This window comes from Pseudorasbora parva, chromosome 25 (genome assembly GCF_024679245.1).
Source record: "Pseudorasbora parva isolate DD20220531a chromosome 25, ASM2467924v1, whole genome shotgun sequence".
Taxonomy (NCBI): Eukaryota; Metazoa; Chordata; class Actinopteri; order Cypriniformes; family Gobionidae; genus Pseudorasbora; species Pseudorasbora parva.
Genome location: NC_090196.1, coordinates 28801504 through 28814448, shown reverse-complemented (window position 1 = coordinate 28814448; position 12945 = coordinate 28801504). Strand labels below are relative to the sequence as shown.

Genomic DNA, 12945 nt, shown 5'->3' with positions numbered 1-12945 from the left:
ACACACACACACACACACACACAGCCCCTAAACCTACCCATCATAGGAAACATTCTGCATTTTTACTTTTCAAATAAAACTCCTTCTGTATGATTTATAAGATGTTTTCCTCATGGGGACCTAAAAATGTCCCCACAAGGACAAGGATTTTGGATATTGCCATCTTTGTGGGGACATTTTGTCCCCATAACGTAGGGATTACCAGCCCACACACACACACACACACACACACACACACACACACACACACACACACACACACACAGGATATTGACATGGAATGACAACATTGACATGCTTGATTTCATCTAAACCTTTTTAACAGCATTTCTGAAATTCTTGTATAAATAATATCCATGTAGTTTTTTATTAATTGAGAGACTATGTGGAATAATTAAACGGTTAAAATTAATTTGTCACACAGCAGGACCATTTAAATTAATAGATAAAAATGATTGAAAGTGATGGGGGAAAATCTTCAAATAAAAAGGGGGCACAGTAACAGAACCTAATATATAGACTTCCATTAAATATACCATACATATTTTACCATGAATGGATGAATATAGTAGATAGCCAACAGATGGACATATAGATAGATACAGACAGACAGAGAGATGGCGGGCGGCTGGGTGGGTAGATAGATAGATAGATAGATAGATAGATAGATAGATAGATAGATAGATAGATAGATAGATAGATAGATAGATAGATAGATAGATAGATAGATAGATAGATAGCCGATGGACGGATGGATGGATAGATAGATAGATAGATAGCCGATGGATGGATGGATGGATGGATGGATGGATGGATGGATGGATAGATAGATAGATAGATAGATAGATAGATAGATAGATAGATAGATAGATAGATAGATAGATAGATAGATAGATAGATAGATAGATAGCCGATGGATGGATGGATAGATAGATAGATAGATAGATAGATAGATAGATAGATAGATAGATAGATAGATAGATAGATAGATAGATAGATAGATAGATAGCCGACGGACGGATGGATGGATGGATGGATGGATGGATGGATGGATGGATAGATAGATAGATAGATAGATAGATAGATAGATAGATAGATAGATAGATAGATAGATAGATAGACACATAGATACATACATAGATAGATAGATAGATGATGATGGACGGACGGACGGACAGACGGACAGATGGACGGACGGATGAACTAAAGGCTCATGGTCCTTCGCTGTGTCTGTAGATCATCAAGTCTCTGGATGAAGACCCTGCAGCCCAGAGTAAACAGTTAACACTGAGACTGCAACAGATCGCCGCCGCGCTGGAGAATAAAGTGACCGACCTCTAACCCCGTCAGAGAGAGAGAGAATGCTGTACCAACACTCTCCGTGTGTATTTAGCTCATCATTATAATCGGATGTTCAATTTCTTCCCATGTAGAGACAAAAGGTTTTAAGAATTGTATTCTATATTTTTTTTAATGTGCAGTCTTTATGCAGAAAGCTTTATAAGAGGAAAATAACTTTTTAAATAGACGGCCTTGTGTCAGTTGTTTTTAAAGCTTCTGTGTGTGCGCGCGTGCAAGAATGTGTGTGTGTGCTTATATTTTGACCAAAAGGGAGCTGCCCATGACCCTGCGGTGTGTGTATGCAGGGGGTGTGCCTACAGTGAGGTCATATCTGGTATCGTCCAATCAAAAGCAGCTGAAGATGACAGTAGGGATTGCATGGGATGTGTTTGGAAAATCATACTAGCATACTACTCATCTATATTATATACTGTACAGGTGTAGTGCGCAAATTATCTGTATCTGTAATATTTGCCAAAACATGCAGCATAAAGCTGCGGTCACATTTACAGTTGCGCTGCAATTTTTCCTGCCAAATTTCAATAGGAATCTATACGATTGCAAATAGTTTGAGTTGTTCTCCTTTTTTACTCACTATTTTTTGTTTTTGAAGAAATGTTATAAGACAAAATTGGTTGTACAATTTCATAATTATATAACATAAACAGTGTATACAGCAGTTTGCTAGTATTTGATTCCAAACATATCCATTTTGATGATCAAATGGCCGTCCATTTCCATTTCTGTTTCAGTTCAGCCATATGGACTCACTCGTAGATCCACAGATAATCAACACAGGCAATAATAAATGAAAAAATACGATAAGGCATTTCTTTTTTATGTATAATGGTAGCTATGAAAAGACTTTATTTCAGATATTTAATTTCAGAAAGTTGTTTAATTGTGAAAGCTTCGCTACTGACTGACTTTATTCCGTACGGCACAGATAGTCGACGCACAGGAGAGATTTTTGGCAGAGCCAGATTTAAACGTGTCTGAGGCCTGAACTTCCAGTGTGTCTGGCCTTCGAGGTGTTTTTGCTGAGAGGATTGACGGGAAGCTTCTCGTTTGACTCTTTGTGGTTCCATTGGAAGGGTTTAGATGTGTGATCTGGAACGTTAATGGCTTTATTTTGGCAGAGAGGATAATGACACGCTAATTTGTTTGTTATTTGCCACTAAACAAGATGGTACTATAGAACCCAGCCAAAATTCTGCTCCGAGAGACGCTTTTATCTTTTTACCTTTTTTTGTTGTTGTTGTTGGCAGATTTGTGGCACCAAGGAAAGCTCAAAGCTCTTTGTGTTGCGTTACAGGCTGATTTGTCTTCTTCTAATAGCTAATGCTAGTCGGAGCAGGTGTGTATAAGTTAGGAGGAAGAGACACTCTCATTCTAGAGAGCTTTGTGGACTAAAGAACAAGTCATCTATATTTTTGGTCCGTTTGTCCAGATAAAAAAAGCGATGTGTATACACGCATATACATTTTTTTGCGGTTGGTACGATTTTATTGTACGTTTTGAGAGAACCATCTTTGCTCACCAAGGCTGCGTTTACTGTATTTAATCAAAACGCACTAAAAATAGTAATATTGTGAAATATTATTACAATTTAAAATAACTTAAAATGTAATTTATTCCTGCGATCAAAGCTGAACGTTCAGCATCATTACTCCAGTCTTCAGTGTCACATGATCCTTCAGAAATCATTATAATTATTATTACTAATGTTGAAAACAGTTATATTTAAAACTATATTTTTATCATGATTCCGATGGATTCTTATGAATTAAACTCCAAAGAGCACATTTATTTGAAATAATAATCATTTGTAACATTATAAATGTCTTTACTGTAAGTTTTGATTAATTAAATGCATCCTTGCTGAATAAGTGTTCATTTCCATTCATCTTTTAAAAAATCTTAACCCAAACTTCTGAATGCTAGTGTACAGTATATGCTAAAATGAAGCAATAATGTACAAGAATATAAGCTGTCCAAATTAGTGTTGTCAAAAGTACCGGCTCGTATGCCAAAAAATTGTGACGATATCAGAATTTCCCTCTATTATTCTTAGCACTGTTGAACAGATTCTTAAACACCTCTGATTGGTCATTGTGTTCACACGCTCAACATATATGTCTATGATTGGCTACAGATACACACAGGAGCGTTTGCGTGAATACAATGGCCAATCAGAGGCTCAAAATGTTAGAGGGAAACGCTGGTATCGCCACATTTTTTAAATTTCAGTACCGACTTGTTGCAGAAGTCTGTATTTTTGACCACACTAGTCCCAATTCAGAGGCTGCATCCTTCGAAGGCCACAAAACGTCAGAAAGAGCGTTGTCAAATGGGATGGTGTAGCCTACAGAAGATGCTTGTTGTCTAGTACTTGCATCTGTTACAGATGCCGCATTTAAAGAAGCTTTTGAATTGGGACAGCCTTCTTCCTGAGCCGCTGTCACTGAATAGCCCATTGAAGGATGTGGCCACTAAATTGGGATAGAGCTATAGTAACAGCTTAAGGGTATTGTTAGGAGTTACATAACATGGCCATGATTGATTTTATTCAACTGTTTCTGTGTAATAAAAATATTTAAGGAATAGTTCACCCAGAAAGGAAAATTAGCCCATGATTTACTCACCCCGCAGGTCATCCTAGGTGTATATGACATTCTTCTTTCAGAAGTGAGTGATGAAAATGAAGTGAGTGAGTGAATTTTTAGGCTACATCCAACATCATCGTCGGGGCAATTACGCTTTCTTTGCAGGTTGAATACGGGATGCGGTCTGGTAGGAAGCTAGATATTTTACTTCATAACGTGTTAAATATGGATATGTTTCTTACACAGACCAAACGCTTCACTTCAGAAGGCCTTTATTAACCCCCCCGAAACCGTGTGGAGGACTTTTATAATGGATGGACGCATTTTTTTGCTCTTCAAATTTGGGGCTGCCATTATAAAGCTTGGATTAGCCAGGACATTTTTAAATATAACTGATTGTATTCGTCTGAAAGAAGAATGTCATATACACCTAGAATAACTTGAGGATGAGAATATCACAGGCTGATTTTCATTTTTGGGTGAACTATCCCTTTAAGTACTTTTCATGAAAGCATTATTTTATTATTGTGTCATCCTTCTGCCAGAAAACTAATAGTACATTTGCATTTATAAAACCATAAAACTCCTGATTTTAATTTCATAGGGTCTTTAAACAGGTTTTCTGCGAATGTGTTCCCCAGAACTCGTGTGTTTTAGCGGTTCAGGGAGTTTCACAGCCTTCTCCGGTCTGAAATCGCAGCCGGTCACTGATCTGAGAGCAGCGGTATCACGGTAGCAGATGGCTTGCCATGTCAGATGTTGCGATTCCTCCGTTTCTGTTGAGAGTTGGGCGGCATTGCTTGGCATGAAGCTCTTTGGCGCGGCCCTCCCTCTCTCTTTCCTTCCGCTTTAATACAACCAGCAGGAGCTGCGTTTGATCCTAACTGCATGTGTGATGCTGACGCCATGCTTTCCCATCATTCTCTTTCATCTTAAAGGGATTGTTCACACAAAAATAAAAATGTCATCATCTTTTATGCACTCACACTGCAAAAAAATGATCTTACTCAGTATTTCTGTCTTGTTTTCAGTACAAATATCTAAACAATCTCATCATAAGACTGTACATTTACTTGAAAAGCAAAATGACACGTTTTGTCAGTTTATTGTTAGTATGATCGGTCAAAACTTCAGTGAGTTTACTGAGAAAACAAGAACAAATGCCAATATTGGGTAAGAAAAGTCATCTTGTTTTCCCTTCAAATTAAGTATTTTATTATTATTGTTGTTTTACGTGTAAGCTCAATTCATTTTGAGTTTTTTATATAATTAATTTTGCTTCTCAAGAAATTGCATCTTGATTTAAAAATGTTTAGATGTTTGTAGTGGAAAATTAGACCAAAAGTACTACGAAAATTAATCATTTTTGCAGTACATGTCATTCCCAATTCCATAGGACACAAAAGAAGGAAGGATCTTGACACATTTCCTGCCATAAAGAGACACACACAAAAAAAAGATTCACAAATTCCTACTTTTGTGTCCCACTGAAACAGAACGACATGGCGGTGAGTAAATAATTCTGAAATTGTCTTTTTTTAACGATGAACTATCCCTTTTAGCACAGATGCAGGTCTCTGTAGTCGAGTGTAAAACGCTTCTTTTAACGCCTTTCTGTAGCCAAAACGTGCCTTAAAAGTGTTTCAATGTGACGGTGCGGTGGTACTGAAGACGTCGGGGTGGGTGGGGTTTCGGTAGTCGTAGGGCGTGTAGAGGTCAGAGGTCGTGGCGTACGTGAAGTGTGGTGTTAGACATCAGTAAGTGCAGTATTCAGAGGTGTGCTGTAGCCAGAATATGCCAATATATTTGAACATGCTGTATGTATAGAGCAAAAGCGCCGTTTTTAATACCGTGCAGATCTTTTGGGTGTTTGTGGTGAGTGTGTGTGTATGTGTGTGAGTGTGTGCTTTTTAGGAGTTTTACTGCAGTGGGAAAACGCTTGAGCTGAATAAACGTGCGGAGGAGAATGTCAAAACGTTCCCTCCGGACAGCTGCCATTACGTTTGGTCTTTATGCAAAAGGAATTATTGATTAGCACAAATGTTTTTATTATTGTACCGACTCGAAATTGTGTTTCAATGGTGTGTATGAACAAACAATCTGTACACGACCTTTTCTTCTTACTGCTGTGCAGTTAATATCATTATTTTATGTCCTAAAGAAAATATATGCCTTTGTATTAAAATGCAAATCTGTCTACACTGTTCTCCTGTGCGTTATGCTCTGAGAAAACTTGTTTGTTGTTGTCAACACTTTTTTTTTCCCCTTTCACTTGTGAATGTGCCGAGAGCAAAGTATTCTGGGATTACGGAGGACGGCGAATTCTCTTTCGGGCTCCTGGAGGACTGATGTCGTGTGTGTGAACTATGCCGCCACAGGTCCAACATGCCATCCTTATGTGAATAAATATACACATCCATTTCTCAAGTGTTGGGTTTCGCCTCTTTTCTGGCTCCTGATCTGGAGGGTCTCAAATGAATCAGGTGCCATTAAGACATTGTGACCTTTAATGGTGAGATCTACATGACATTTTGGTGTCAGCAAAGAAGTTTATGTCTTTAAAAGAGAGTGGAGCACAAGGAAAAAGCTTCGAGAACCAGAACGGCTGGGTCAGTATTTCAGAATTAAGTTTCTGGTTTCTAAATGTTCACCCAAAAATAATTTTTTGTCATTATTTACTCTTCCTCATATTGTTTTAAACCTGTATGATTTTCTTCTGTTCAGCAAATATTAACAAAACAAACCATGTTTATTCTATTTTCACATAGTCTTGGTCGTGGTTTTTGTGGATGAAGGTGTTACACACACTGAACATCTGCTTATTTTGATTAGCTTCTAACAAGTGAGTTGACGGCAATAACAAAAAAGTGTTTTCTCCCCTGTAAAATTTAACAAATTAGAGTTCAAATTTATGCAAACCAATGGAAACCCCTCCTAGCAACCAACAGTACAAGGAATTAATGTGAGGCTGCATCCGAAATCGCATACTCTCTTGAGGAGGTGCAAGTTTTGAATTAAATTATGTCTTTGTGACAGCAAAATAAAAAAATACATTGTGAGTAGTATGAATGTAATCTGGACATATTTACCATTTTGTCTTTATCATGTGACCTACCAGTGTCAGGTACATCGCTTCACTGCCAATCAAATCGTCCCCTATGGCCTCATGGGATAGTAATGTGTCCATCATTTGCACACTTCAGAATCTCACTAGGAAAGTAATAGTTGATCCGGGTACTTTTTGCCTACTCCTTTTATGAGTACTGTGAATTCTTTTATCATATTATGTTTTCCGGCTACTATATAGTAGGGAAGTATTCGATTTCGGACCCTGCCTGTGTTTAGTGTGTGTTCAGGGCACTGCTCTGGCATTTTTAAGACATGGGACAGTCTTTCGCTGTTACTTCCTGTCTGTCACGTGCATGCACTCTCAAGTGGACAAGACCTCAACTGTGGTCCTGCCCCAAATGGCACTTATGTTCTTCCAGTCTTGTGGACTTACAATGGCTGCACACCATAGGGTGTCCCATTTGAGATCTCAGAAGGGTGCTCGTGAACCCCCTCTTTGCGGTCGATATGCACCCTCGGTGTACACTTTTGAGTGTGAACCGTGCAGCAGACTTCTTTCCGGCAGTCAAAGTGGCGTTATGTCATGAAAGTGCGGACTCGTATGAAGACTGCAAGGGTTTAGGGTGCCGTTTGGAGTGGGGCCTATGAGTATTTGGATGGGCTCAAAAAGGAAAAGCATTGTGTCATTTTAAGACCCCCAATTAGGCCGGAACAAAAGTGGGCATTTCTAAATTTTTGGGTGTTTTCAAACTGATGGGTGTTAATAAACCATGCAATGAAAATGATCCCCTTCACCCAACCCCACCCCTAAACCTTCACCACACTGTGACGTGGGCAAATCAGGTCAAATGAGAAAAACCTTTTAAAGTGTTTTTGGCGAAGGAATATTCCTCAAGTCCTGAGCCCACCAAGCAGATCTAAAGAGTGTCAAACTAAAACATTTCAAGCTGATTATCAGTTCACGATTTAAACAGCAAGCCGAAATCTAATCACACCTATTCCTTATTAGATTTTTGTAGGAGATGACACAGTTTAAATATAAACCCTTCACCTTTTATGCCTCTTGACTTGTGTAAATTCATAAAGTCCTAGTATTATAGGAGTCTTTGTCTTCTAGTTAAACAGGGGGAAGAGCAGGTCTGCGCGTGAGACCGCTTCATAAGAGCTTCTGCTACCCATGATTCTATAACCGAATTAATCCGATCAGACCGTGCGGCCCCCCTGCATGGGCGCTGAATTAACTTAGTCACGATTCCATGCAACTGGGCCCGAGCCTCGAAAAAACAGCTCAGATTTTTCACATGCTGGGAAAATAAGAAGATCGGGCCCTTTCATTCTCGCTGTGAGAGCCATCACTCAAGGAAAGCCCACTCTGGCAGGTGTTTGTGTTTGTATTCACCTGCAGTGGTGTCTCACCCTCAGATATTAATGAGATTTCTTCGGCTTTGCCTTAAAGGGAGACACGGACCCTCAAACACACACACACTCAAGGATTCTCCCTCGGCTGTGGTTCAAGAAAACCTCAGAAACCGAAAAGGGGGGCATTGTCATGATTAATAATGTAGTGCATGACCACAAACAGCTGTAGCTTGTGGATGTGTTCAAGGCATCTGCATATCTCACAGGAGCCAGAGGGTGAGTTTGAACCTGAATAGGGAGTTGTTGTTTCTCACCAGGGACATCTTCCCCACCTCTTCTTTGGCTTGTTTGAAAGTTCACTTTTTGGTCTGTTTTCCCTTCGGGCGAAATGAACCAGCCTGTTTTTACCTCATCCGTCGATAGTAGACCAAATACATCTGCATGTAAATAGAAAAGTTAATTTGGTGTATAAATCCAATGCATTTAAAGCCATTAAGTTACCAAAACAATACTACAATATTTATAAATAACTGACTTGTTGCAAATAGGGTGGTTCAATTTTTTTTACTCAGAGTTGTAACTTAGGCTAGCATAAAAGTAACCTGGGCCACATAAATACTCAAGTAGGCCTATGCACTTTCAGTCATTTTGAAGGAGTGTTGTTTGACGAGAAATATAATATTAATCATTAATGGAATGTGTATCACGTATCATAACTTCGTATGAATGTAACGGTAAATATATTATTTATACATTAAAGAGAATCTTGACCAAAAAAAAATGCATAATTCGCCGCGAATCCGCTAGCCGACGCGCTATCTGGAAATGTGTACGTCATAATACAGGCAAGTGCATATCAAGTATGATCCAATGGAATTACTGAGTGGGCGCCCACGTTTCTCTGGTTTAGCCAATGAATGCACATTCTCTAACATTCGTTCCAATGAGAGTACACAGAAGGCGGGACTTCGGTGTGCAGCGCGGCGGTTAAGGAAATCTAGCTCGTGTGTTTATGCGCATCAAATGCCTGTTTGTTTTATTGCCACTAATATTTATTCACGTTAATGCGGAATAAACATTTGCAGCTCGGACAGCTTAAGCTCGAGTTCCAACGTGAGTAAATGATCTCAGACACGTATATGTGAACGTGCTGGCGTTTGTACGCCGCAGTTGTGTTTGTTTACTGCCTTCGGTATTAAATACGTCAAATACAATGTGTTTATCTGCTAAATAAGCCAGTTATGTGTCTAATAAACCTTAAATATTCATATGTAAAGACATATTAGAGCTGTTTGCTGTGACTGTTGTGTTTGGATCAAGTATGATTCATTCATCAATTCAATTTCAACAGAAAGGCATACTAATATCACAAATACGATAATAATAAATAAACAAAAGTTATTGAGACACTTTACCATTTAAATCAAAAGAAGGAGAAGCGTAATTAAAGCCAGGATGACAATTTATATTTTTAAAGGTGCAGTGTGTAGTGTTTATGAGGATCTATTGACAGAAATGCATTATAATAAACATAACTTAAGGTTAGTTTTCAGTGAAGTATAAAAACCTTACATAATGAACCGTTATGTTTTTATTACTTTCAAATGAGTCATTTCTATCTTCAAACACTGCGGTTCCCCTTATAGTAAAGTCGCCATTTTGCGCTACCATGTTTCTATGGTGGCCCTAAACAGACAAACTTCTCTACAGAGCACTAGTCACTCTATACTCTCTCCGACAACGGCATTTTTGTCCCGTGTCCACCACCGTAGCTTCTTTATGTGCTTTGGAAGCGAGGGGTGAGCATTGGGTAATTTCAATTTAGAACCTCACCTCTAGATCCCACTAAAATACACACACTGCGCTGTGTATATTCTCTAGTAATTGTATAAATTCCACAAATGTTGTTTGTTTTGCCCAGGTGTTGCTGCGTCATGATAGCGCGTTCTCGCTGAGATGTCAGGTTGCCACGGCAACAGCGGTAGCATCACAGGGTTGCTGGGTGCGCTCTGTGACTGCAGCATCTCCGGGTTGTCATGGAAACGGCGCGCTCTGGGCACAGAGTCGCGGGAGTCGGTGCGTCGGTCCCTGCGCAGGCGTGCGTATGGGGCGCTTCTTGCGGGACTTTTCCTGGACGGGTCGTCCAAACCAGCACCGAGCGCCCTGGCGAACACACCTGCCCATAATAAAATACTGATGATCTCATTTGACCTGCGCGTGTCCAACCGCGGTGAGGAGGCGGAGAGATTGGAGGAACTCCTGGGTCAGCTACGGGACGGGTCGGGACTGTCTGAACTCAATTCTGTCCTTGAACTCCTGGTGCAGCTGGCTGGGTCCGTGGCTCCGCCCCCTCTGTCTTTCAGCCGTGACTACATGCGGCGAGAGCGTCCTGTGCACCGCCGACCCCCGTTGGGCGGCTACCTGAGCCAGGACATGCAGCGTTTAGAGGAGAGGGCGTGGTCTTTGATCTGTGGGGAGGAGTGGGGTGTGTTTGGGGGCGTCTGCAGGACCCTGAGTATCATGGACGCTCCACCTGGCACAGGGTTGCTCGGATTGGGGCGTAGACCAGATGTCGAAGAGAAGTTTGAGAGAGAGACCCGACTGTCACTGTTTGGTGCTCTACAGCACTCCAGAACAGCAGATATGGACATCCGACTGGACCTGCCGCCCGTTCCCAGTAACGCAGACATTACTGGGCTCAGCATAAGGGTGAAGATACTATATTTATCCATTCTTTATTATGTTTTAGTACTTTAGTCTTGTCCTACAAGGTAACATATATGTGATGTTTCTGCAGGTTCCTCTGTTTCTGGATCAGTCTGATGACGAAGGCTTCCAGTCAGCCTCTAACCTGACTCCTGATTCCCAATCCGAGACTAGTCCCAGCCCTGAGATCGACGTATGGGAAGCCCTTCGGACGTTTGTGCCCGGCAGACGACGCTGTTGGGAGAACATTGGCTGGTAAAAGAGAGAGAGTTGTGCAGAGTCGAGTCGGGCTGTAAACATCTGCTCTGACTGACAGTGGTTTAATTTGATTATGATTATTTTCAAAAATGCACCAAAACAATCAAATTGAATTGAACAAATTTCAGATCATTATTACTTTAACAGGGTATCCGCGGGGTCTTGAAAAGTCTTAAAAGGTGATAAATCAATTTTGGGAAAATTAAGACCCTTATAAAGTATTAAAAAGTCTTATCACGGCTTTATAAAGTCTTAAATTTTGAAAGTATTTTGTTCAAGCTTTGTCAAAAGAGTTTGACTCCAAAAAGTATTTATGAATATATTTATTTTCATCCCCATAAGTATTAAAAAAAAAGGGGCTCTCAATCTGAGATCGGTTCGGAGTGCGCGCGCCAGGGATGGACATTAGCACCGCCACCTGCCAAATGCGGCTGATTTTGAGTTGTGGCGGGTAAACTCGCTTCACCTACCGAGCTGTTTCACCTCTTTGTAAACTTTGTTCAATGCATGCAAGTGCTGCCGTATGTGCGCAGATGACCAGTCGTTTTCTCCGTCATCACTCGCGTGAAGACGCGCTGTGAGACTCGCGCGCGCTGAGAGATCTGACGCTGTGCATCATCCGAGAGAGCGCGCTCGAGTCTCACAGCGCGCAAATATTAAGTTCTCTTTCAAGTCTTGCGCTTAAACGGACAAACTCACACAAGAAGTATGTCAACATGTCGATCTTGATGAGTATCCTAGCAGACATAGTCTGAATATGCCTTAAGTGAACTGTATAGTATGCACAGTCGAGAAAGACGAGCATATCCCTGCATCAGGTCTTAAAGGCGCAGTAGCCTTTACTGCTGCCTGAGTGATGTCCTTATATTTAGTTTGACATTAAACAATGCTCTTGATTGAATAGCTTTTGTAAGTTTAATAAGGATTAATCTTTAATCATTTAAACAGTTAAATATGCAGTTATTTTACATTTGATTACTTTATTCAATTCTTTCTGCAGGCCAGTAGGCATGAACATTATTTTTTTAATGTACACATGAGTGAGGTCGAGTTAAACATTTTAGTTTGAATTTATTTTTATTTTTTTCGGTTTTCGGCTTTGGTTTCTTCTTTTTTGGTTTCAGCCAAGAATTTTGATTACGGTGCATCCCTACTGACAATGTTCTGCTCAGTATGTTGTCAACACGCTTCAAAGATGCCAGAATGAATAGTTTCATTGTTGGGACTAAAAACCATAAAACTGGAAGCCATAAAAGACCACAAATCATCGTGAAAATGTCAGTATTTCATTGAGACTTGAGATTAAATAAACTGCTTAAGTATTGTAGAGCTTGTAGTATTAATTTTCACATGCAATTACACATTGTCAGTTAAAAACCAAAAAGTGGCTGGTAAAAACATTGAGTGGTAGACTTTGAAAAAAGTTAATTTCCATCGCTGTCTACGGGTGACGTCATGTATTTTGCGAAATGCGCAGTTAGGTGATGTGTCGTCCTCCTTACGTTGCGAAACAGATATTCAATATAAACAATACAAAACTGGCCTACGATAGAGATTTTAAGTCTACATTCGACTACAACTGTTTATTAAAGGTTTGTTGCCGATT

General features: G+C 40.1%; 2 protein-coding genes across 10 annotated transcripts in view; both read left to right on the top strand.

Annotated features, from left to right (window-relative positions):
- plxnb2b (plexin b2b) overlaps nucleotides 1–6374 on the top strand; it is a 245161-nt gene extending 238787 nt beyond the window's left edge. For all 5 annotated transcript variants that reach the window (XM_067436860.1, XM_067436862.1, XM_067436858.1 and 2 more), the window contains one exon: nucleotides 1237–6374. In XM_067436860.1, coding sequence (XP_067292961.1) covers nucleotides 1237–1341 — 105 coding nt within the window. In that variant the 3' untranslated portion in view covers nucleotides 1342–6374. The remainder of the gene's footprint in view (nucleotides 1–1236) is intronic.
- Nucleotides 6214–12945, top strand: part of tubgcp6 (tubulin gamma complex component 6) — an 86364-nt gene continuing 79632 nt past the window's right edge. For 4 of the 5 annotated variants that reach the window (XR_010901610.1, XM_067436857.1, XM_067436854.1 and 1 more), the window contains exons 1-3: nucleotides 9344–9488; nucleotides 10297–11084; nucleotides 11173–11336. Coding sequence is in view for 4 of the 5 variants with exons in the window: in XM_067436857.1 (XP_067292958.1) it covers nucleotides 10332–11084; nucleotides 11173–11336 (917 nt within the window). In the remaining variant the exon portion in view is untranslated. Of the gene's footprint in view, nucleotides 6326–9343; nucleotides 9489–10296; nucleotides 11085–11172; nucleotides 11337–12945 lie in introns of those variants that run through there. The other variant, XM_067436855.1, reaches the window with a different exon arrangement.